Source organism: Neopsephotus bourkii, unplaced genomic scaffold, assembly GCF_033783945.1.
Source record: "Neopsephotus bourkii isolate Nb327-2 ecotype Australia unplaced genomic scaffold, CSIRO-AGI_Nbou_v1 NB_549, whole genome shotgun sequence".
In the NCBI taxonomy this organism is placed as follows: domain Eukaryota; kingdom Metazoa; phylum Chordata; class Aves; order Psittaciformes; family Psittacidae; genus Neopsephotus; species Neopsephotus bourkii.
Genome location: NW_026901050.1, coordinates 1,877,784 through 1,904,645, shown reverse-complemented (window position 1 = coordinate 1,904,645; position 26,862 = coordinate 1,877,784). Strand labels below are relative to the sequence as shown.

General features: G+C 37.6%; 1 protein-coding gene across 7 annotated transcripts in view; it reads left to right on the top strand.

The window, feature by feature from the left end:
- The window catches only part of TBC1D5 (TBC1 domain family member 5), a 403,210-nt gene that overhangs the window by 352,322 nt on the left and 24,026 nt on the right, over nt 1-26,862 (top strand). For 2 of the 7 annotated variants that reach the window (XM_061351052.1, XM_061351053.1), the window contains exons 17-20: nt 631-896; nt 5,112-5,174; nt 10,691-10,854; nt 24,811-24,843. In XM_061351052.1, the coding sequence (XP_061207036.1) occupies nt 631-896; nt 5,112-5,174; nt 10,691-10,854; nt 24,811-24,843 (526 nt within the window). The remainder of the gene's footprint in view (nt 1-630; nt 897-5,111; nt 5,175-10,690; nt 10,855-24,810; nt 24,844-26,862) is intronic. The other 5 variants (XM_061351054.1, XM_061351056.1, XM_061351055.1 and 2 more) reach the window with 5 other exon arrangements.

The following is a 26,862-nucleotide window of genomic DNA, read 5'->3' as shown; positions in this document are numbered from 1 at the left end:
ACAATTATAAGGATCATGATCCAGTATATGTGTTACATCCTGAAATCATTCTTCAGCAAAAATCGCTTTAGAAATAAAGATTCCTTTTATAAAGTGCTTGGGTTGAAGTGGCTGGGCTGGGCAGAGGTAAGAGCAAGAAACATCTTATCTCTGCCAGCCTAAAGATACGGTCTGGTGTTAGTCAAAAGAAGTGTTTGGGTTTGAGTTATTTTAAACATCTAAGAGAATTTAACCTAACAGAATATTAAAGCAGTCTTTGGCTGAGAAGTGCAAGGAGTCAGTTTCATGAAGTTTTCGGTGCTTTAGAGCCTGGACTGCTTTTTGTCATTGCTGCTTTTTTTTTTTTTTCATTTTAAAAGGCAAATTAAGAAACTTGGTGCACACTTTCTTTCTTTGGGATTAGTCTGGAATTTTCAGGAAGAAAGGGCCAAAACAATTTGTCCACTACTGGCTGTGAAAAGCTCACACCACTGCAGTCCCTGTGGTTCCTGTGTGTATCATGGTGCAGCTGTAGTATTGGAAGGGTGCAGTGTAATGTTCAAGTCTTGGAATTCTTTTGGAGAACAGTGCTTGCACCACTGTGCCTGTCCAAGCCACTGTCAAGGACGTGACGATCTCTTCTTTTTCCAGTGCCAGTGCTAAGGCTGCCCCACTGAACATTAACAAAGTCTCCAACAGTCTACTGAATTTCGGCCGAAAGCTCATTGCTCCAGCTATGACTTCAGGTGGGGCTGTGGGTGCTCCTGCCGGCGGGAGCAGCTTCCCCCCCTCTGCAATGCCTATCAGAAGCACAGTGGAAGCTCCTCAGCATCATCACCACCACCAGCACCATCACCACCAGGCACAGCAGCAGAGGATGATGAAGTCCGAAAGCATGCCAGTTCAGCTGGGTAAAGGTAAAGGTGAAACATGTGGTAATGTGATCTGTCTTAAGGACTGAAGAAAGTCCTTTTATTGATCATATATCAATGGGTACGTATTTGGAGGAAACACAAAAAAGAAACATAATTTTGTTAAATTCAGGACATCTGTGCTTAGTACAACAGCACGTTTGCAATGTCGATGTTAGCTCAAGGATGTACAAATACTATAGGAAGTTTTGAACATTAAAAAAAAATATATAACCAGAAATTGCATCAGACATACCAACGAACTATATTGTTACAATAAACATCAGCCAGTTAATTTTTCAGTGCAACATGTTTGTAACTCTAAGATTAATTTCATATAGGATTTCTGAGGTTGTTGGGCACAAATCTGATGCATAACATTGTTAGCTAAATACAAGGGAAGGACATTTATCAATTTAGATCATTTACAATTAGATCAATTACAGAGTAATTCTTAATAAATGAAATCTTATTCCCTTTAGAGTGTGTGGAGTTTATTTGAGAAATTATTTGAACAATAACATATATTTGCCTTTTACTAATTTCTGATGGTCCTCTGCACTTTCTGTGTTTAGTAAATACTTCTTCTTCTTGAGCCTTTTTATATATATATATATATATTTCTTGAGGACACTTTATTTAACAACGTCATAAGCTCAGCTTCAGTAGTTGTTTTCTGTACTCTGCCACACTCAACGTGTATTACTGCTTTTCATCTTCAGACAGCGTGTGGCAGTATGTTCTTTGCATGGGGTATGTAGAGTGATATGGTGCCTGCCACTTCCAGCAACTTATCCTGAGGTGGTTCTGAGGGCTGGTGCTGGTTGACCTGAACCATTACATAGGATTGCTTCATATTTTTCAGCAGATTTGAAAGTGTAAGGGAAGAGATGTAATACTTGTATCTGAGGTCAGCATTCTTACCCTTTCCTGTGGCACCCATTTGGTCCAAAGGTAGTCCTTTCATGATGCATCACATCCCCAGCAGACACTGGGGACCAGAACTGAAAGGTACAACCATCTGCTTGAAGCAAATCTGTAAGGCACATCTGTAAGGGCCACTGCAACTTCTTGGCAAAATCCAGGTAGGCAGCTTCTCTCAGAATCAGAGAATAATCTGAGAAATTGCTCCAGCAAGGGTTTTGCAGTGCAAATGTGAAACTGAAGCTCAGTGAATCTTTTATGTAAATCCTCTTCACAACAATGGAAGTAAAATAAGGTGTGGAATGAAATTATTTTCACAATTTTTGAGAGGCTATTTTTTGCTTAAAAAAAATAAATCCATAGTTCTCATATAACGTTATTCTTTTTTTTACTTTTTGGTTTAAAAAGTGGTCCTTAAGTGGTTATTTTCTTTCCCTGTTTAATGTAAAACAAGTGTACAGTTTAAAGAAACTTCTATAGATGGAATTGATTGTAGGTTAATCCTGGTCTGGCTGGTCAAGGATGACCCTGTTTGCACTTCTATGTTACAATTAACATGTTGCATCATGCAGAAATGCACCTCACACTTCCCATAGAAGAATCAGAATGAAAAATTGTAGTTACATTTGGTCATTGTTGTATTTCTGTACCAACAGGAATTTGGAGATTTGGTAAAGCTATCGACAAAGTGAGCAAATTTATGATGTAGGGCACAAAGCGCTTTCATGGTAAGACAAAATAAAAAGAACTGCAGTGCTTTATTACCTGCAGCTTCTTCTCACCCTGTGCTGTTTATACGTTTGGTACACTTGAGGGTAATTTAAAGGCAACAAAATGTAAATACACTTTCTTTAATCAGTTGAGATGAGTGAGGTTTGTTCTACATATTAGTGCTATGTTTGTTGTTCCAGACCTTTGCAGTTAGCAGTATACTGCCTGTGGCAGAGGAAATAGAAAGAAAGTCTCTTAAAAGGCTGCCCAGTGAATTGTCTCTGAAGTAAGTTTAAATGTAGGAATAGCTTAGCAGAAACAAAATTAACCTTCTTTGCAGTGACAGTGTGGCGCAGACTGTTTTGAAGCTTGATGCAGATACCTTTGTAAACAACTCAGCACCACCTCCATCAAGCCTTAAAAATGCAAATAAGTCTTTTCAGTTCTGTGCAGGACAGTATCAGCACCTCAGGAAATTGCTGTACAGTCTCCAGTGAATGAGAGCACCCCCCACAGCTCTGAGAAGTTGCGGGTACTTCTATCCCAGTCATTAAGATACAGGATTTAGAACATATTAATGTCTCAGAATCTCTTATCCACTCCTCTTTGTGATTAACTTTATACATGCCTTTCTACCTTCTACACTGGCTTTTTTCGAAGTTTGGATTCTGCTCTAGCTTTTGAGTATCTAAAACCTATTTGCCATTGTTTGTAACTATAGGGCTCCCAAGTTACTGACTAGCTGTCACTAATTATCTTATATTCCTGTTCTTCACTGTATTTTCAGCTCTGCTCAACCTCCTGGAGCTTGGTTATCTAGCTGAGATAGGCAGAGGCACAGATTTAGGATTTAAATTGATAGACATCTGCACTTCCAGTCGATCTAACACTCACAGATGCTCAGTTGAACAGTATAATAGACAGAAGTGCTGTAAGCCTGATAGGCACCAAGTCATAAAAGAAGCCATCCATTTCCCTCATATTGTATTACTCCTTTTAGGTTTAGAATGCTCAAGTAGTGCTGGTAATTTAAATTAATATGTAGATTATAAATTTGAAGGGATTAAATTAATTGCCTGATCTAATTTTTTATTAAGTGTAAAGAAGTCCTTGGTCACAAAATATCTTGCAGGACTGGCAAAATAATCCTCGCCCAGCTTTAACAGCTCTGTTTAGAAAGTTACCACTCACAGACAGCAGCAGTGACAAGTGTCTTTCCTATTGCCACCTCCAGAGGTAGCTTGTGCTGTACTCTAAAGGAGGGATGATTGGTTTACATAATCAATAGTAATTATTTTTTGCTTTGAAGTTTGGGTACTTACTGAACTCCTTCAAGAAAAACACATGTATAATTTCCATAATGTAAATGAAAAAACAAGAGACTAATATAAAAAAGTAAATAATTGCAAGCCTGTAATTCTAGATGAGTCTTCAACATTACAAATCAGAGTTGAACGAAGTACCCACTACCTATCAGTTCCTCCTGATAGTATATTAATCCCATTCAGTCTGTCCTCAGCACAGAAGAAGATCAGGTATCATTACTGATTAGTTATGCAAGGTAGCCTGCTAATAGGGATTCAAATAGTCTCTTGATCTACACAGTGAAGGAATTCACTGGCACAAAGTCTGGATTCCAATCGACTTCATTGGATTGTCACCTGAGTTCATTGTCTTGAAAGAGAAAAATACTGGTAACAAAAAAATATGAAAACAAAAAAGGCAGAATTGTTGCCCTTTGTGTTCCACTGGGTTCTTGAGCATTCAAATATTGGATGTTCTTTGAATCCCAAACCGCAGTGTGTTGCCAGCAAAAATGCACTTATTTTTTCACTTCTTCCCTGGTAGTTTTCCTTCTAGGTCCTTTTGCGCTGAAATCCAAAAGGCTTTTGATGTAAATGCTGGTTTATCACAAGGACACGTTAGAGGAGCAGTTTGAAGATGAAGTTTTGCCAAAACTGTGATCAGCTGTTTAAAGAGTTTCCAGACTACTGTTTGTTTTTATGAGCTGATATTTCTGTGGTATTTGTTGTAACATGAACAGAATTTCCACAGCTACCCAATATGCCCTAAAGAAATAATCTCCTTATTTAGAATTATTTATGAACCCTGACTAGAAAATGAGTGTGCTTTTTCAGAAGGAAAAAGAAGTTGTCCTTACTGATAGCAGAACTGAATAAAACTTAAAGGGCTAACTGATTAACAAATGCTTTTTTTTTCCTTTTCAAAAAAAAAAAAAACCACATTTTTTAGGCAATTATGAAATCTTATTGACAGTAAGAATATTATTCTCCCAGACTAGCAAAATGACACTGTCAGTACAAAGTATCAGAAACAAAATGGGTTTGATTGATTGTTTTAGTTTAGATTTAGCTATAAACTGATATCTTAAAACCACTGCTTTTCTGCACATGTCAGGATGCAGGATACAATGTGCTATTAAAACTTCCAGAGTTTTTTGCCAGCTCTCACAATGCTGTTTGTGTTCAAAGTAGGGGCTTCCAGCGACAAACCCTGCAGTTGCAGCTCTTTACATCAGTGAATTGCACAAGCTGGGGACACCTTCTAACGCTGTTGTTTGTTCAGCAGGCGAGGCAGAGGCAGATGCTGGGCTGCCGGGCCCTGCGCAGCATCCCCCTGCCCTCCCAGGTACTGCCGCAAAGCCGCCCCGCGGGTTTTCCCAAGCGTGGCATCTCCATTCACTGCCGTTGGCCATCCACCGAGTGGCACTGTTGTGTAGAGAGAAAAAATCAGCTTCACTTCATCGCTCCCTGGTGTGCTGTGTGTGGCCCTTCACTTACATTCGCTGTACACCAGCATCCATCTTCGTTAAAAATGTGCATTTGCCTTGTACTTTGTCGTCTGTTTCACCTTTGTCCTGTGGGACCGTTCTACCATCAGTGCCTCTTTAGGTTGCATTACTTCCCTATTCTGTTTGAGGCGGATGTTTTAAGTTGAACAGCTACTTTGATACACTTGACTCTAAAGAGGAGCTTAGCTGCCTTGGCCTGAAGTAATAAGAGTACTGATTTGTGTGATGAGATGGTTTGATGGAAGCCTTTGTTCCAGTCTCAGTGCAGGAGAAAGGGAAAACCAATTTATCTGAAAAGTTTCATAAAACTCATTTCATTTTTTTTTGCAAATTTTAATACTCTACTTCCTGACTATAGCAACTACAGAGTAATAGATGAGCAGTTCAGACTGGTTTTGAATTATATATTGTGCTGTACTTCTGTTCTTGATATCTTTGTCCTTGTTCTCCTTGTATCTATGAAGCTATTCTTTCCTTCTGTAGGGGCCAAACAGAATGAACCATCAGTTTTGTGTGCCTTTTGTGGTCTTCCTCTGATTTTTTATATATGTTATTAGAGACCTCCAAAATTCCATGGTTGTCTCCACTATAACTTAACTCAAATGTAGCAACACCTGAAGCTTGGGTTTCTCTCATTGTAAGTTTTCTCTTGTCAACATTTTTTACTTTATTCTAAGTCCTTATTATAGATCACATGACATTTAAACTTTTCTTCTTCTTTTCAAGATATTACATGTCTACACCCTCTGCCCTGCCAGCCATACCAACAGTTTGGTCCCTTTTCCCACTACCACACCTGTGTATTTTCCAAATGGTTTTGGGGCAGAATATTTGTAAGCCTGGGGTCAGCCCCAGTATCATTAGCAACAGACAAGTAGTGAGCCAGTTGGGAGCCAGCACATGAAGGTAGCACTGAAAGGTTTTGCTTCAGAAGTGTGTATTTTTAGTGCATGAAACCCTGTGCATCATTACTGTGAACAATTTATGCATCTTAGTGTGCATATATATATATTTGAGACATCCTACACAGAAGCATGTTCTGACTACTGCTTACGTCAGGAATCCTTAACTATTTGTTCTGTGTGCCTTGTAAGCATTTATTTAATTTCCATGCTTGGTATTTCTTCAGCCTGTTTCATATTGGCTTTAGGACCTTCTGGTATGTGCTTAGATGGTCAGAGATTAGATTTCTCTAATCTTCTTTTAAGGAGGCATAATGTATTTATCTAAGATTGATAGAATGAGCAGAGGAAAATGAGAGTTTTGATTCAGTGATGTTCTCAAGTTGCTGATTAAGCTGCTAAAGAAGGAGATGAGTTTGGTTAGTTATTATGCATCGCTTTATACATTTTTATTCTACATGGAGGGTAAGAGTTCTGGGTTGGTTTTTTTCTTTCTTTTTCTTTTGAGGATACTAGAAACTCTCTCAAATTAATTTCTTGTTTAGCTATTGAGTGAGGAAAACATACCACACTGCTTAATAAGAAAGATATGGAATCAGTATGACACATGACAAAGAAGATACAAATGGCATTTTGTGTAATCGTCCCAAGATCCTTAAATCTCTGCATTGGTGCTACAGTGTTATTTCCAAAGTTAGGTAAGGCTTGTTATTGCCTTGGAAATGGGTGCACACATAATAAATCTGAAAGAATTCAAAAGCATCACAGTGACTTCAGTTAAATGTTCCACTAAAAGTCTTTGTTGGAAAAATTATAGATAGATTTTTTTGTTACATTAGGAAAAACATGTATGGTTGGTGTGATTTGTCTTTCCACTTTCTTATTTACAATCGTAGAAAAGATGACTCCCTTGAAAATTGAATCCAAGAACTCTGCTTTCTGATTTGCAACACACTGTAATTATTCATAAGTGGTATTCTTTCTGTCTTGCTTAAGTCTTGATCACATCCCCAAATAATCATATAGTGTCATAGCACTGTTCACATGGTTGAAGTTGAATAAAAATTTAGTGTTTCCTGGTGATAGTTTTCTCAGGGATGCTTATTCATGCAGGAGGATAAGGTGCATCCTAAATGTTGCTCTTACCTGTGTATAAAACATACAGAAATAGTATTTTTATCACTTCTGATTTATTGAATCTCTGTCTTGGCTTCTTTCAATTTTGTATTGCTTTTATTTTTCATTTTCGTTATATCTTGTGGTCCATAAGAGCCAGATAAGCCAAAGCTCTTTGTATTCCTTTTAAGACAGTTGTATTGTTCTGTCCACGAAATCTCAACTATACATATTTATTCTTCTGTTTGGTTATGCAGGTAGTTGTATATTCCATTCCTCTAAACTTTGATCCATCTTTTGAAGAGTAGCTATTTAGTAAGTAAAGCGGTGGCCATAAGGATAGTTCTCTGTCTTTTCAATTTCCTGTTATATTTTGGACTTTTTTCCTTAGAACCGAAAGACAGAATATACAGAGGAAAAATTTCCTACAAATCATGTTTTCCGTCATTTTACCAAACTGTATTATTTCATGTGCATGGGTTCCTCAAATATGTTTAAAGTGTCTCTCTCTCAAATTAGATGGAATTTTAACACATAATCTGCTTCTTTGCAGGTGAAGTGGGTTAAGCATGGGCCATGAAGTGGAGACGTGTGAAAAACATGCATTGTTCATGGTTTAACTCTTTTCTTTTTTTGGTTGGGGATTTTTAATCTTCATCCTATGTGGAAGATATCTTCTTATTATTTGGATGGAAGAGAGCCCATTTAATCTGATTTATACATAATAAAATACTTTTTCATTGTACTTTACTCAGTCCACCAAATAGAATTTTTTTATATTTAGCATTTATATTGGCTGCTCTGGCTTAGCTGTGTGAATTTCTTTTAAAAAGGCTTTATTTGCTAAAATATGTAATTCCATCTGTTCCAAGCTATTTTTAAGTTTTACCTACTGTAAAACCACAGTTCCATTGTAAATTGCCACTATGAAATGCCTAAAAAGTCTTCTTCTTACATAAAGGCAACTGTAAGGATAATGGTGTTGCCAAGTGACATGATTTTATCCTAAAATTAGAAATCTTCTAAAAAAACTTCCTTCTGACAGAAATATTATTGCTGTTTGCCACACAGTGTATTCTCCTTTTTCACTTACACTTATAGAACTGAAGATCCATATTCATATGATTAATGCATACCTTGTTTCTCTATAAAATGTGAAGGCAGAAGTTAAGCCTCTGTCTCCTGCACTTTAAGGAAGCTGTTCAGACTAAGTGATAGGTGGTAAGTAAGTAGAGGAGGGCTAAGAAACATTAAAAAGCAGTTAATTAAGTTGGTGAGAAGGAAACAATATATAATGGAAGAAGCTGGAAAAAGGAACTTGAAGCAGAAGAGGCAATGTGGGAGAATCTGAAGAAGAGAGGCAGAGGAAGGTCCACAGGAGTATGAGAAGCAGGGCATAATAAGGGAGAGATGAGCAAAATAAGGTAGAAGAGAATGAAGGAGAAGGTGGGAAGCAGTTTATATGCTGATTTTCTTGCAGAAAATGTCAAGAACATTAAACCTAGGTCCCTTACTGCGTTTTGTCATTTTTGGTCTGTTTTGTCACGTTTGTCACTTTGCTAGTTCAGTCTCCTGGCATTTAACTGTCTTCTTGCGAAGAGGACATTTTAAGTAGATCTGCATTTATTCTCTTAAGAAAATGTGAGTTGCTGGTTTCATGTGGCTGCAGCTGTGCAATATGTGCTGCATGGGTCAGACACCATTGAGAACTTGCCTTGGGCTTTGTCACCTCCAGGCAGGTGGCCAACCACAGCACCACTGACTTCCATGCCACTTTGAGGATAGTTACGGTTCTAGATCTTAAGTGACTTAATTGAGATGTTTTTGTGTGGGTAACAACTTTTTCTAGTTGTTTCCTTCGGTTTAACATGTTTGATCTCAGCAGAGCTGGTCTCCTCTTTTATCTAAATCTAAATTTCTGTCTGTGTTTTCTGCAGCATTTTCTGCCCCTATTTTCTCATTTCTTTGTCTTTTAGTTTTCTTTTATTCTCTATAAACCTGTCTCACAGGGGAAGACCACAGTGCATAATGAAGGGAACAGTAACCCATTCTGGAAAAGGAGTTAGTTTTGTGTTTTCAGAACTGGTAGTGCATCCACAATGACAAAAGACTAAATACATTGCAAGGTCTTTGCGGTAATATGTTGCTTATCTGGGAGTAAAGCTGGCACAGATGGTGGGAAACCACTGGTTTCTGTGAATTTGATGATAACTTTGCAAAGGAGATGAAGCTGCACCTGAGACATCTGAGTGATTTGATTTCAGAGGATCATTCTTAATTCTTTAGATGGCAGCACTAAAAACAAAGGAAAGGAAAAAGAACAAAAGCAAACTCATCAGAATAGTGGACAAAACAAAAGAAGGGAAGAATTCTAGAGCTTTAGTTTAATTTTTTTCAGAGTGGAAAATTCTAGAACTGCATTGGCTGACTCCATATTGACTTACTCATACGCATAATAGAAACGTTTCTTTAAACTAGCACCTGTCCTAATTCAACACTTCCTTAATGAAAGTTAATAAAAACAGGCATATTAATTGTTTGGTTTATTTTCTTCTGGAGCTAATCAAAATAAAATTTTAAATTAAATATTTCAAAACATGCCGTGGGCCTCAATTGGAAGAAATGGTCCCTACAAAAGGTTGACTCCTGCATGCAGTGTTATGGTGTAACAGCCCAGGCATCTACTCTGATGTCTTCACTATGACAGTGGACAGCACTAGATTCTTTTGGAAAGCTTCATGAAATGACAAAAAACAACTATTGAGTAGATTTCATCAAAATGTCTGTTAGTTACAGATGGCCTTAAACTTTGAAGCATGAGAACTTTTTCATTTTGTAAGCCTAGGTATTGTCATCTAGATCTTCAGTGTCCAACCCATTCTTGGAATCTGACATTATTGTTCTTAACTGTCGTTGCCAAGTTTTATAGTTTATTTGTTGAGGGAAAAAGGGTTTCCTTTGCAGTGTTTATGACATCAGATTATTTTTCTTATTATGAGTTGGTACTCATCATGCCACACAGGCAAGAGGTGGTTTTCAGCCTGTGCATATAATAGGGTATATATATTAAGATGGTATTTATATAGATTTTATATATATATATATCATTTAGCATATATATATATACACACTCTGGGTACTGTGTGTTTGTGTATGTATCTATATATCTGTAATTGTCTGTGTATCTATATATACAGTGCATGCTGACACACTCAACATTTCGTTCTGTGTTGAGCTATCTGTGAATCTTAGTGAATGTCAGTTAAGGAAATATTTACAGGGAAAAGGAACAGCCCATTGATTAATTCTTTTGTTTCTTCGTACTTGCGTTACAGGCCAAAGTTCAAAAAACATCAGTTCATCTCCAAGCATAGAGAGCTTGTCTGGAGGACGTGAATTTACAGGATCTCCACCTTTGTCTGCATCAAAAAAGGATTCCTTTTTCAATACAATCTCCCGCTCCCGTTCCCAAAGCAAAACTATGAGCAGAAAAGAATCGGTGAGTTCTTTAACTATTAAGTTGTTTTAATGTCACACTGCATTACTTGTTAGAGGCAATTATTTCTCCCATTCATTAAGCACTTGCACTTGTAAATGTTTCCCTAAGCACACATTAATGGCAAAAGCAGAAATAATCTATTTCAACTGTTTCTTTTGAGTAACATCTCCATTAAGGCTTCCATCCTATAATTCTACCGGAAATGAAACTATGAAAGAGCCTGTTTCCTGTGAGAAAGGAAAGTCCTGTAAGTTTATTGCTTTGTTAGACTTTTGGTGTACTCGTGAAGTTAATAAACAGTTCAGTGGGAAGCATGAATGCTCCGCAGATCCAAATATGTCCATCTGTTGTCCTTGAAATTCCCTAATATATGAGAGGTTTCCCAGTGTCTGTAGCATCTGTAGTCTACAGTCACAGTTCTATTCTTGCACTGCTCTGACCTTCCGTTTGGCCGCAAGGAACTATTATTTAAACAGATTGTTCTTATCCAAGAAAATCGGCTCTTATTGTGGGTGTGTTCCAAAGAAATTCTCATCCCATCAGAGATATTTTAGGACCATTACTTTGATAAACTTTATATACCATAGAGCTGGAGGATTCTTGTTTATTTTATGTTACCCACTCTCTTCCTGATGATTAGAAACCAGTTATATAGTAGATGGAAAACTATGGTTTTTGTAAGGTGAATGCATAGTGGTGTTCTCCATTCCATTTCCACAAGTGGTTGCTCGTATAACTTCCTATTGATTTCAATAAGTAGGAATTGTAGTAACAATATTTCTGTATTACAGCATTCTTTAGGTGTTCAGAGGTAAGTACTATGCAGAAATTCAATCTGAACATCTCAGTGTTTTTGTCTTTAAACAGCAGAATCTTTATTAATAGTCACACCATATTTTCAATTTGATACTAAAACTGTTTAATGAAATGCACAAAGTTGCACAACTTTGTTCAGGTTTTGCTCACTGAAAGAGAAGGTTTAATTCTTGTTCCACATGCTATAATGTTGTCTAAAGAAAAGCTGTGTTTTGTGGTTAGTCAACAAGAAGCTATAATTTTGGTTTGTGTCCATTTAAGACAAATTGAATTGCATTTAAAGCTAAAACAACAACTCTAATATCTATCTTCATGTCCTCATGAGTTGAAGAAAAATAAATATATGACTATTGAACTTTTATTTTTATGTGTTTTAACAAGATCTAAATCCAGCTTTCATTTGTGACCTTTGTCCAGGCCAGAACTTGGGCATTTTGCACTAGTAGAGTTTAAGAATAACTCCTCCTTAGTTCTTAAAGGAGAGAGACATAGTTCTTTAGTAGGAGTCATAGAAGAATTTGCAATTATAATAGTCATACTCAATTAGGATCTGTTAATGATTAGCATGTTTTTCAGGTTTAAAAAAAAAATAAAATTAAAGTGATATTTGATTAATGCTTTTTTTCAAGGAGTTTAGACAAATACGTATTCATTAGAAAAGATCTGTAGATTTTTCAGTAGATTGATAATAATGATAAACCAAGGAAAGCATAAATTTTCAAAATAATTCTTTGAACTATGATGCATAATTTACATTGTAGCATTTTATAATTAAACAGCTAGAAAAGGTTTTAGGCTACCAAAATCTATTTCCTTATGTTCAGTTTTTGAATTACCTTTAATATAGGAAAAAGGATTTTGTAGCAACTCCAAGAGGAAAGGGTTTAAATGTGTTGTCTATTGCTCAGGATGATGTTTGCTTTTTGTTTTACTGTAATTTTCATGATACCTCATTTTCCACATAGAGAAGAAAACCCCAGATAATTTATTCTGGGGTCCCATAATATTTACATCAGTATTCTCCAGTTGCTTAATTTACAGATAATTTCTGGAGGCAAAAGAAGGTGCAAATTTAGATCTTTGGGGTTTTTTTTTATAAAACTGAACTGTTTTACCTTTTTGCTCTATACTATACAGATTATGTTGTTAAGTATTGGGGAAATTACCTTTGTTGGAACATAGCTGTGCATCAATCACTTTACAAAAAGCTGGTTTTAAAACCAGGAATTCTTGGTGTAGTGGATGAAAGAGAATCCATTTTCCCTTCATCTTTACATTTCTAATCAATGGAAATGGAATACACACAAAAAAATACATCCTTCAACACGGAGTTAAAAAAAAAGTGGTTTTCACAGACCGGAGGACATTACTGTAACATTGTCAAGGGATGAACAGGAATGTAATCATCACAGGTCACACCTGGAGTACTGGCTCCAGTTCTGAGCTCCCCAGTTCATGACAAACATGGGCACAGTGGAGAAAGTCCAGTTACAAACGTGATGAGGTGACTGTGGCACCTCTCCTATGACATAAGGTTTTGAGACCTGGGACTGTTCAGCCTTGAGAAGTTCTTTCTTGGCTTTGGGGTATCTTATCAATGTGTATAAACACCTGAAGGGGGGTGCAAAAAGCCAGGCTCTTTTCAGAGGAGCTCAGTGACAGGACAAGAGGCAGTGAGTAAAAACTGAAACAGTGGAGGCTCAGTCTGAACATCAGGAAACATATTTTTACTGTGCCCATGTTGTCCAAGGTGGTTATGGAGCCTCCATCCTTGGAAATACTCAGAAGCTGTCTGGACACAGTGACCTTGCTTGAATTGCAGTTGGACAAGGTCAGCTTCAGAGGTCCCTTCCAACCTCAGTAATCCTGGGATCCTGGCATGGGATAAACTGGAATGTGGCTTGTCTAAATTCTTTCCTTCCTAAAGCTGGTCCAACAAGTTGGGACTTTCTCTGGGACAGTTGTGATCCAAATTGATGCTTAACTAGATTCATTGCCTTCAGAAAAGGATGCGTCCATGCATCGTATTACAGACTTCCTAAGGCAGTGACTCTTGCATTATATTTAGTCTTCTAGATATTTTTTCCTCTCAAATGCAAAGATCAGTGGAATTACGTTTTTAGTGCTGTTGTCAGAAACAGATGTCCCCTGATTTATTTAGTTAAGGAAGTGGATCTACAGCCTCAGGGCTGAATGCACAACATCAGATCATGTTTTGGCAACCCTCAGTAGCCTGATGTTTTTCACATTACTACTGAGTGGCACTCGGCTGTATGTTAACATGAGGCCCACCAAAAGACTGTTTTGAGCTCAGCGTTGAGATGGTTCCCTAACCTTTCATACAATTTGCGTCTTTCTGACAGGTATAACTTAGTTTTCATTATTTGCTGGCGCCATCTTCCCATAAGCATGAACAGGAACTTTTAATCTGTAATGCCCCCCAGTGCCCATTATCTTCTGTCTGGGTCAGTCTTGCTGGAATAAAATCCTAGAAAATTTCCTCTTGCTGCCTGCCTACTGCCATTTCCTTTTTGGCAGAGTTGGGAAACGGGGTGCATTTGTGGTCCGTTTGTTTCTCGTGATGTTTCATTTACATCTCCAGCAACCATTAAGGACAGTCTACCACTCTTTTTGGCAAATAGGAAAGCTGCTTAGACGTTGATTCTGACAAATAAGGTTGGCTGGTCTCAGTTTCTGGCCAAATATTCTGTAAATTGCTTTCAGCCATAGAGGTATGCCAGAGAGGGAACTTTCAGGCAACAATATATCAATTTTAAACAATATAAACATTTTTAAACCTTTTATTAAAAAAAAAAAAACAAAACAGAAGAAAGATGATTTTGACTAAAAACAAAGCTATGATTTGGAGAAACTGTATATTTTAATTAGCAAATTTCTTCATAAAAGGTTTCAAGTTAAGAAAAATCAAATTAGCCATTTGGAAAATATGTTAGTTAAAAAATTCCCAAGAAGGAAACATTTCTAAGGAAAATCTGGAGCAGTTTATTTTCTTTACCAAAATGATTTACAAACACGGCCTATTGGAATCCTCATTTCTTAGCAAAAAATCCTGAACAAAAGTGTCATGCATCATGCTGGTTTTGACTGCACAGACTTTTTAATTAAATCAAGTTTGACAACATATGCTATTGTCCCACAAGCAGATAGAAACAACTGTTACTGTCTGTGATTTACATAGCTAGTCTGATTTGAAGTTAGTTTTTAGTACCCCTGCAGGTTAGAAAATTAATGTGTGTCATTATTTTCAATTAAATAGTCATCTGCTCTACTGGTTTAGGAACCTGGTTTTAAACATACAAGCACGACAGTTTTGATGGATTAGAAGTGGTATACAAAAATCAAACAGATAGTAAAATAAATACTGAACAAGCACATGCAGCAATTCATGCATGCAAAAATTCCTTTGAAGAAGAGCATGCTTTTTGTGCATAGTACACATCTTGGGTACTTTTTCATTCCATATATCTTTCCCTGTTTTTTTTTAAATCTCTTTAATAAATTTTAAGCAAAATGCGTTTCAGTTCATACTTAAGGATGCCGAAATTTTACTTTGAAATACAAATGCTATGATGAAATGCCCTTTTTTTTTGGTTAAGCATTATAAAATGTGCCCAGAGTCAGTTCACGTCAGTCTACAACAGTCAATTCCTTGATCAGTGTGTTGGGTTTGTTAGTCCTAAAGTTAAAGACGTGATGATTGTTCTCAGTGCCATTGAGCTTAATGAGCTTCAATGCCTTAATATTTAACTGCAGTTAATACTGGGGGATTTCTGTCTTCCTTATTCTGGTGTGATGGGCCAGTTCAGACACCTGAAAAATGCAGTTTAGTCAGTAATTCAGTGCTTGTCTAATATTAGGGATGAATGAAAAGAGTATTAAATCTGAAATGCTGCCAGGTCATGTGAACAGAGTTTGTAGAAAAACCTCTCAGATATTTTGGAAGTGTGATTGTGCTCTCCACTGCCTTCTTCAGCTCCCACAGCATGTTGTAAGTCAAATGAAAGAGGTGAAAACAGTACAAGGAAAAATAAGCTTTCTTTTAGATTTTTTTATTAGAAATGCTTGCAAGTTTCACATAATATAGTGAAACGACAGCTGTATGCATGAGTGGCATCTTTGAATCCTAATGCTCCTTATCTTTTCTGGATCGATTCATTTCAGGGGAAAGAAACTGTACTGTGATAAAAACAGGAAGTTAATTGCTTAGAAAAAAAGATGAATAAAACCTCAAGTGGCTCTGCAGTGCTTTTTCTGTCATATTATGAGCAATAAACATGTATACAGAACAGATCTGTGAGGCCATTTGGAAGATTTTTAAAATGTCAGCATAAACTGTCGTCTTTCTCTGGTACTAGGGATTTTCAGCTACATGAGCTGAGTTACACTTGCAAGTAACTTCTGCAGAGAAGCAAATTTGAATGATACCGTTTGAAAGAAGTAAGAACCTTTGAAATTATTGGGCAGCCCCTTAAAACTGTCAGGGAGAACTTAAAAACTACCAAAATCATGAATGAATGAGACTGTCAGCAGGGTTTACAAATGGATCAAAGTGACTTGGGAGCCAAGAAGTGCTATCCTTCACTCCAGAAGCAGGTACAGGACTTGCTGTGTGCAACCTCTTCCTGTACCTTGATCGTGAAGCTAATGTTTCAGCATTCCAGTGGCAAAGCAAAATACAGCTGAGGATCTGTGTTGGTGGTTTGAGCTGCCCTTTTTCCTGTTCGGTGGTAATCTCATCCCTTCATCCTGCTCTTTTAAGATATCACCACAAAATTACTGTCCATTTCTGTGAAAAGCTGAGACCTGCACTCAACTCTCCACAAAACCATGGACATGGATGAGAAACATCTCTCTAAATCAGGCTCTTGTTTTTATTGGGGGTTTCTGAGCGGAAAGGGTTTCTGTGTTTGGGAGATTTTTTTCCCACTGAAATAAATTGTAGGTATGTGTTTAATAGCTTGATTCATATTTTTGTCTGTTTGGTTAAATCAAATCCTTCCCTGTATAAACAACAAAACTTGTACTTCTGTTTTTTTAACAACGTAGTATAAATGGTGTATATTTACAGTCCCTTCATAATCACTATACTTAAGTTTTACCCTCCTTAAACTCTGAACAATGTAATAAAAGATTCTAAAACCCCTAAATAAAAGCTCCTGATCTGGTTTGCATCCCCAGTCATGTTAGGAATCATATCAAAGGGCAAATACGTCCACCCTGGACAGAGAAGAGTTTAGTGAAACTGTTTTGAAACTGATGCTTAAAAAAATATAAATGAGTGTAAGTTTAACAAACAGTGTACTTTGAGAGTTCTTCATAAAGAACTGGGTGTATGCTGAACTGGGTGTATACTAAAATGTTAATTCAAGCAGCAAAATTAAGAAACATAATTACTTAAGTACATGACACCTAATCAACCATTACAATAACATTTAATTAAATATCTTAGTAATCCAATAGGGAAGCATGGAGCATGAACTTTGTTGTGGAATATCTCTATATTAATCATTCCATATCCACATGCACTCAATAATACTTATATTAATATGCATTGTTTCAGAGAGCTCAAAAATCATAAAACAGTGGGGGTTTTCCCCTTTTCATAATTCTCTTACATTTGCCACAGTGGGCTTATGCAGTCTTAAAGGCCAGCAATGTGTGTACCAGATGGGCAGAAAGCCCTTTAGATGTGATACCGAAACATTCGCCTATATGTTTATTTATAGCTATTTCCAAAATACTTACAGTCATACCATCGAAATTAATGTCTCAGTTTTATTATTTATGAGGAAATATTCCAGTATGATTAAGCTAATGAAGTCTACAGCAGCACCGAAAGAAACCTTTTATCAGCATTTCTGTTCAAAGGGATAATTTCTGTTACCCTACAGCTTTCTGTACTTATCTATTCCCTTACCAAGTGAAATGCATTTTTTCAGTTGTTCAGAGCCTACCCATCCAGTCAGTTATACACAATTTTTTGTTTTCCATAGATCTTCCAGCTTTTTATACTTTTTGTTTTCCATCTCTCTCAGCAGTCCCATAGTGCAATGCCAGCAGGTGGACTTGTGCAGGCAGCAGACTCATGTGTCTTGTTGTCTGCTTGCAAAACAGATCTCTTTCCCTTCCTATTTTCTTTGTCTCCAGGCAAGAGCTTTCTCCGTTATTCATGTTCATCCTTCTCCATCTTCCTGCTTAGGTAAGGTTATCTGAGGATAGAAGTGGAGTATTTTTAAGAGGAAAATACATGCAGGTTAGAGGAAAACAAGTTCTACTCATAATCCAGTAACACAGTTGCTCTGCAACAGCAAAGCTGATGCACTTGGAAGCTGTTCCAGTAATAGGTTCAACACAGAGAGCTGCTTTGGAAAATGCCCAAGCCTATGGTGCTTTGCCACTAATGTCTCCAGGCAAGGTGGGACGTGGCAAACTAAGCTGACTCCAACAGTGAGACACTAGCAAATTGAGTTTGAACTGTTCAAGATGGAAATTCAACAGCAGGACCTGGTGTTTAGAAGCTGTGAGCCAAAGTTTCAGCTATTTTCAGGATTTTAATTGAAATGAAATGGGTCTTTCAGGGGATTACAGATGATTCTCTGAGGCTCCATCTTTCATTTTCTTCCAAATATCACTTGATGTAAATATTTTTACATAAAAAAGACATTAAATCAAATAAATCCTAATTATGCATCAACACAATGAAACAGGTATTTTGCCTCAAAGTCACTAATTTTCTTAGTAGAGATTATAAATTATAAATATTTTTTACCTTGCTGTCCTCTGTCCTCATAAAACTAGAGGACAAAGAAGAGGAACAAAGAGTTATTCTGGTTTGGAACAAGAGGAGAAATAGCTGACCACAAACCTATTTCTTACATATCAGAAAAACTACCAATACATAATGCATTAGAAGACAGGTATATATATTTCACTCATCTTCAAATTTAAAGAGTAAGAAAACCATAATTTTTCTTGCATTTTAAAAATGTGTGTCTCCTTGAACAATGCTCACTAAAGGATTAGAAATTTGAATGCTGGAAGGGCAGGTTTCTGGGTCATTGACTATTGTGAATTAGAGTTGCAGCCCTTTCATTTTTGTTGGGGTTTGTGAGTTGGGTTTTTCAAGTACCGAAAGGGTGCCTTTTTTATTTATTCATTTAATCCTTTAACAATAATATGTTGATTCTGTTTACATGTGCATAGCTTTGTATGATGCCATCCCTTTCTGTTGTTACTAAAAGCACACAGAGGAAATCTGGAACATGCTAATGCCCAAAAATATGTGCCTCTGCAGGTGAATGCCTTCTAGCGTTTTAATTTATTGGCAGGTTTGTCTTGGTCTCATCCTTGTTGAACATTTTTATCCATATTATAAAATTCTTTTCTCGGTTTTGATACTTGTTTTCAATCAGAGTCCTCCAAAACAAAACAAAACAAAAAAAAATTTGTTTGCAGTGTTGGTACATAACCTGGTTTGGGTTGGTTCCTAGCAGTCACAATGGATATTTCATTGACTTTCCATTTTCTTCTTTTTCTCAGTAACATTCCCCCACCATTTTCAGAGGGCTGTCACAGACATATGTCCACTAAAGATTATGCAGTTGCAGTTCTGTTTCAGGTTTTAAAATAGGTTATTATTCCTCTGAATTCACTGCTTTGAGCAGAAGAGGATGCGTTATGCCCTGAAATGCTTTAACTTTGGGAGGACTGCTTTTTGAATGTAGACTTCGAGGATTGCTTTTTACCTAATTCATTTGTGCTGACTCTGATGTCTCCTGATGTATTTTGGGACATACAGTACTACCAGAGAGCAAAATTTGTGTGAGAAAGCAATAGGCCAAAGTAATGATAAGAGAGAGGAGAAAAGGGGGAAAAAGAAAAGTATGCTTCTGTAGGTTTTGTATTGCCGCTATCCTTCTTTAAGGTGGATAACTATACCACTGTTTCATTTATTAATCTGACAGCGTACCTGTCTGTGCTTAAAGGTTCCAGATACTGGGAAAACATTAAAATAAGTATCAGCAAGTTTAAAGTCCTATTTGCTAATCTGAGTAACTGTGCCTACTAGCACCACACAGTGAAATTAAGAGAGAGAATAAATAAAAGAAAAAAAGAAAGAAAGACATCACTACGTGAGCCACCTCATAGTATCCAGGGATTGTAGAAGCAGTCTGAGTTATAATGGTGTAAAACAAAATAATAATCAGGGGTTAACATGGTGTAAAATAAAAGCATGACTCCAGTTCACTGTGCGTGCAAGTCCAAAGGAACCAAACATATGTCTGTAGGATTTATCTGAAAGATACTGTACTTAAAATATTTCATGTTGATGAAAGTATACTCAAAATAATAATAAAAATCCAAACAACCTGGCACTTGTGAAAATGTGAACAGAAAACATCAGTAAGGTGTATTTGGAAATATATTAATCATGGGGATACTCCAGCTAGCACAGAAATATTGGCAGGTAATGATTCAGCACCTCTACTTCTTCAGGAGGTAATACCTGAAGGCAGTATCTGAACTTCTTTGTGTCCAACCAGGGTAATATATTAATATCTGAAATTATTCAAATATATGCAGATGTTTCACAAGTAGCAAAATTCTCAATGTAAAAGTGATGATACATATTTTATCCCTGACACTGCTGTGCATGGCGAACTTGCATCCAATCATTTCAGCCCCTTCCATGTAGAAGAAACTTCCCCTAAATATCTGCAAAGCAAATGCCTTCTGAAAACTCTCCAAAAAATTCCACTCTTCCATTGGCTGCTAACATGCTGAAGCCATATCTGTAAGACTGACTAATACAGCCATATTGTTTCCATGTCCTCCCCATATGTGTGTCTGAAGCCATCTGTCGTCTCTTGGCTTACATTGCTAAGTCCTTTAGAGAAGCGGGTTTTCTTCTGTATGTTTGTATGGCACCCAGCAGAGCAAGGTCTTGGTCCTGATGAGGGCCCGTGAGTGATACAATCAAATAATAGATAAGCTAAATTACTACATGAAATAAATTAAAATTTTGTTTTCAATTCCACTGTATGCAGTTCATTGTTCAGAAACAGTGGTTTCTAGTTTGAATGTCAGCATATGCTGTAGACTATTCTGTGGCTGGCATAGATCATAAAAGAATTACAGGAGTGTCAACCAACATTCAGCTGGTTCAAGATTAAAAGATATTGTATTTGGTGGTAATATAAATCTTGTACTTCATTATTAGATTCAAAAATGAAAGCTAAGTAAGTTCGCACAAAATGGAAGCAGCAGCCGCTGCTATGTACTCCAGCAAAATTTGCATAAAATCAAACGAGAAAGCAATTTATGCCATGCATCTGAATCTTGTTTGACATGCAAAATGCTACTGATATCCGAAAGGTATAGTCTCTGTATATTTCCTGAATAAGCACTTAAATACTGGTAACTCTTATCAAGTCCCTAGCTTCAGGATTTCCATGTATGAATATCATTTTCCCATTATTTTCCTCATCAGAGTTATTTTCTAATTTATCCTGCCAATTTGCCAGGAGCTCAGGGGATGTTTCCTTAATGTTCTTATTTTGAATACTGAAATGTGACTGGGCAAATTAATATAGGAAAAATAGCTATTAACAAAAGAAATGCAAGAAATCCCTGATCTGCAAATCTGTGTAGTCTCAGGGAGTATTTCAAGGAGCACCATTACATGTTTATATCATGACATACTTTTTTCATTAAACTTTAGCTGACCTATCATTCACCAGCATCAGACTGGTCTTTTTCTCTGACAGAGTTCTGTCACTTCTTGTGTTATGTTTTAAATTTTAGCATTATTGCTTAAACACCTTAAATACCTGTAAAAACTCTTCTCTTTGAAGATAGTTTCTTTTCCACTGTACTTAACACTTGGTAGTGCTGCCAAATTAATTCATATTCAGGATTCAGCTTTAAGATGAATGGAGTTTTGCTATTCCAGGTGTTCCTGAATGAAGTGTTTGGATATATATTGTTGTAAGCTTTTCACAGCAGAGTTTACTCTTCCTTCATGCATAAAACAGACAAAATACATTTTTTCTTTCATTTCCTGAGCAGTAAGACTGAAAACTAAATGGTATTATGAAAGAATGATGTTACAGTCCTGGTTTTGTGAGTTTGTGTCCCTGTTTTCCATGCATCTGTGTTAAACTACATGTCATGTATTTTGGAGAAAATTTGTTTAAACTGATAAAAACAAGGTTGAGAAAGAGTGGTTTCTTCTAAAACTGCATTTCTTCAGACTTTGGCTTGTGTATGGTGCTATATTCCAGTGCCCTTACCATGTCCGCAACCCTTATTGCAGCTTGTAAACGATCAGCTGTAAAAGAGTAGGATTGCAATGTCAAAACTGTAAAACTTTCTGTAATCTGTTCTTGAATGTGCTAACCATCAGCTAGTCAAAGCTGCTTTTCTGTAACAGTAAAATTTGATGAAAAACGGGATATGGTAGCGGCAATGGCTGATCTCATTATCAGCTCAGGAGAGAGCGAAGGATATAAAAAATTTACTTCCATAGCTGTCTTTGTAAAGGTGAGAAGATAGATGAAAGGAAAGGTAATAAAAAGGGAAGAGCGAGCTTTGGACAAATGGAAAGCACCAGAGCTGTATAGATTGGTGGAAAAAATAGCAAAGAAATGGCAAATAATTAATCATAAAGGAATTAGTTTTCATGTCTAAAGAAAATAGGAAGTGTAACAATGTAAGCAAAGTTCTGGATGTGGCTAAGAAGATGAATATGAGAAACATAAATGTAAGAAGTCAAGTGTTTTGCAGATTCAGTCTTGCCACAATAAGGAAAATAGTTGGAGATGTGTATATAGAATCATAGAATCATAGAATAGTTAGGGTTGGAAAGGACCTTAAATTCCAACCCCCCTGCCATGGGCAGGGACACCTTGCTCTAAACCATATCACCCAAAGCCTTGTCCAACCTGGCCTTGAACACTGCCAGGGATGGAGCATTCTTGCTTTGACTTGAGGCATAAATACTATACCTGCTTCATATTGTGAAATGTAAATCAGTGTGGCATCACAAATAATATGCTTCCTTTTCATGCTCCAATTCAAGATGTTACTGCTTATTTGTAAAGCTCTACATCATCTGGAATGTTGAAGGTGTAGAAAAGTTTTCTGAGGACCCTGGGACTAAAGTTTCAGAAAGTATCATTAAGTTGGTTTTCTGCAAGACTTCATCATTAACTTTGTACGTCTTGGTCTCCTATGTCTGATGCATGGGATTCCTTTGATTTGCTGCTTGATTTGTTTTTTCTTCCTCATAATGCAGCTCCCAGTATTAGAAAATGTTAAGATTATATGCTTTATAGGTTGTTTGATAAGTTGACATAGATTTTTTATTTTGGTTAGTAATTTAAATGATTTATTTTTATTTTGTGGTCAGCTGGTTAACCTTCGAGTTAGCATTGGCAAAATGAGTTTGAATCACTGTTCACGTGTTTCTGGTACTGTGTGTCAGATCAGCTGAAAGGTCAGTTTCTCAAGGAAGCATAGACCATACTGTTTTTCTCTTGACTTACATTTGGCTTGTTCAAAGAATTTCTAAGTCTCTGTTCATGCATAAGACAGATGAAATCAGCACTACAATTTGTACACAAAATAAAAATGGTATCCAGGGTACTTGTTTTCTCAGCACAGTGGAACACTAAAGTTGGCACTTAGAGAAAAGCACAGTGGATAATGTCTGTACAAGCATTGAGAGCATCTGCACAATGATGGCTATAAATCAGTTGTTTCATCTATTACTGCTAAAGAATTTGACTTTAGAATAATGAAAAAAAAAAAAGTCCTTTTTTTCTGAGGGGTTTTGTGATTTTGCTGCTTACCTTTACAAAACATTAAAACATTCATAATTTGAAGAACGTATTTAGAAAGATGGTGTGAAAAAATTAGTCTCAGAAATGTTGATTAGAAGAGACCTCTGCTCAAGCTGCTACTTGGAGTAGGATAATCACTAACATTGGATCAGGCCAGTGGCTTTGAATAGATACTCTACCACTTCTATGAGTAACTTCTTCCAGTGCTGCACTGCTCTTCTAATGAAGATTAGTTTCCTAATGACCAGTTTGAACCTTCCGAGGGGCAATTTTGGGTCATGGTCTCTTCTATGCCATTTGCTCCTGCTGAGAAGAGTTTTGTTACATGATCTGTAAAGCTCCATCTAGCTGCAGGCTCCCAGCAGATCCCTAGACGACTCTGCCAAAATAGCTTGCTCAGCCTCTCCGTTAGACCTGTAACCGTCATAGTAGCCTTGCAATGGACCCTCTCCAGTTTCTCGACATCCTTCTTGAACTGGAGACCCAAAACATTATTCCAGGTGAGGGCTTACAAGCACAGAGTAGGTAAGGGTAATGACTTTCCTGGATCTGCTGACAACATTCCTCCTAATATAGCCCATTGCACTGTTTACTTTATTTGTGGTAAGAGAGCCTTATTAGTTTATAAACAATTCAGCAGCCACTGAAGCCTCTAAATCCTTTTCAGCAGGCCTGAAACATATCAAGTTCCTTCTGTGTCTGCACTGGTGCACTGGGCTTTTTCTCCTCAGGTGCAGAATTTTGCACTTACTGAAGTCTCTGAAACAGAAACCTCAAAATGTTTCTCTTGCCTAGGCTTCCAGTGTCTCATGGTGTTTCTGAATTGAAGTTCTACTGATCAGCACTGCAGCCACACCTCCCGATTTTGCCTCATCTGAAAATCTACTGAGTGTACATTCTGTCACTTCATATGGGCTGTTGATGAAGATATTGAGCAGTATCTTCATAGCAGTCCATTAGTTACTGTGATCATTTCCAATCACCATCTGACTATTCTTTGAGCTTAGGGGTCTGACCAGTTTTCAGCCTACCTAAAATCCTTTTGTTCAGCCCAATACTTTGTCATATTATCAATGATGATGCTTTTGGAAATGTGTCAAAAGCCTAATTAAAGTAAAAATATATTGCATTCACTGCTCCCCCCTTCATCTGCATGGCAAATCATTTCATCATAGTGGGCAAACAGATTGGTCAAGCATGATCTGCTCTTTATAAATCCTTGTTGACTTTTCTCGATTATTGTCTTGTCCTTCACATGTTGGAAATTGATTCCAAGAGGACATGCTCCACGATTTTTCCAAGGACTAAGGTGAGGCCAACAGTTATATTATTTCTTAGATCCTCTTTCTCTTTTTTCTTTAATATGGATGTAAAATTAACCTTTCTCCAGTCATCAAGGATGTCCTGTAATAGCAGTGATTTTTCATGATCACCAGTGGTGTTGCAATCACATTGTCAGCATTTTCAGCACTCGTGGATGTGATGATTCCTTTTGTCCCCATGTATTTGAACACACTGCTTCTTCAGGTATTCAAAGAACTATTTCCCCCACCCCACCCCTTTAGACATCCCTCTCCTTCCCAAGCTGTACATTAAGAGATCTAGCCAAAAAAGCAAGAGGCAAAAATGGTATTGAGGGCTGCAGGGTTTTCTGTATCGTCCATCATTATCTCCCCTAGTAAGCAGCAGACCAGTGTTTTCTTTGAACCTCCTTTTGTTGTTCTGGTTCTTGTAAAATTTCTTCTTGTTCCCTTTGCTGTCCCCCATTATTTTAGCTCCAGATGGGTTTTGTTCTTCCTAGTTTTGTTCCTGTGCCTGAACAATGATTGTGTGCTTTGTTTCCCGTCATTGTCTCCACATATGTGCTCTCCATTTCCACCATTTCCATCTCCATATGTGCTTTTCCCATTTTGGCTCATTAAGAAGCTCCTTACTCAGCCAAGTGGACCTTCTGCATATTTTGTACATGCTGCTTCCTTATGTATTTCTGGGTTAGGTCTCCTTCCTATGACACAGTCCTCTGCACTAAGTCAGCAACTGTTACGGAGATGCTATTCCCCTTCTTTTCTAGGTATACCTGTTCTCTAAGTCGTCTTTCCTCATTAAATTGGTTGCCACAAGCAAAATAGTGGAAGCTTAGCTGGTGCTAACAAGTGCACAGCCATGTGTGGTTTACTGGATACGTCTGATAATGTCCAGGCTTTTTTTTCCCTTTGCTATAGGATTAGTGAGGAACACTGCCAGGACTCCAGTCCACCAGGAGCCCTGCATTCACTTTTGAACTGAAATGGTTTTACATCACTGTATCATTGGTGTATGCATGAATAAACATGAAAAAAGTCAGAATATTAGGTGACCCCAGTCTTTCGGCAACAGCACAAAGGGAAGGTCCATGCAGGCAAGAAACCTCCTGAGCTGATGAGTCCGCTGGAAGAGAGTCACCAGCCTCTCACTGTCACTCACCACCTTCTCTTGTTAGCACTCTGATATGGTGTCCAGCCTGAATTCTTCCCCTGAGGGAGCTTGCTCTTCCCCTGTGCTGCCTGGGCCCTGCACCACTGCTGCCCTAACTCCCAAGCTACCAGTTCCCACCCTCTTAATGCCTTCTTCCCACTCCATCTTGCCTCAGTTGCACCCTCCCTGTCACTTGTATAAGCTTTTACATCTTAACAGATGCTGTCAATCACCTGTTTGCCATCCTCATGCAATACAACACATTTGCCTTTTCTTGCAGGGCTTTACCTGCTGCTGCAGCAACTGCAACAGAGCAAACCTTCCACCAGGGAGGTTACACTTGGGGTGCAGAGAGGTTGCCACAGCACTGCAAATGACAGCAGGGGCAGGGCTTATGTCTTGTAGCAAGTCATCACCATTTGAGCGTTGTCTTCTTATGCAAACAGCACATCTGGGTCTCCCATGTGTCAAATGCCATGTTAACTGTCTTGCTTATTTGCACATCCCACTGGCAGCACTCCTTGGTGCGCTTCCTGAGGGTGACAGATAAGTCAGGAACCCCAAAGGCATTTGCATAGCCTTGTGCAAGATTTCCCACTTGGCAGGAAAGCCTCCTTTGGCACCTCCTTTGTGAGTGCTGGGTCTCCTGAATGTCTCTACTCCCCATGCTGGTATCCTAATAAGCTAAAAGAACAGTGGATGCAGTTTACTCAGCAGCCATCTCGTTTGCCAAATGAAGAGGTTAGTTTCAGAATCTATTCAAGTGGATAGAGCTGTCCAAAAGCATTTTAAGATCAATTTACTGCACTTTTCATCCATGAATGAGAAAAAAATAGTCTGGGAAACATGTTTCATATTCACTTGTAGGAGATAA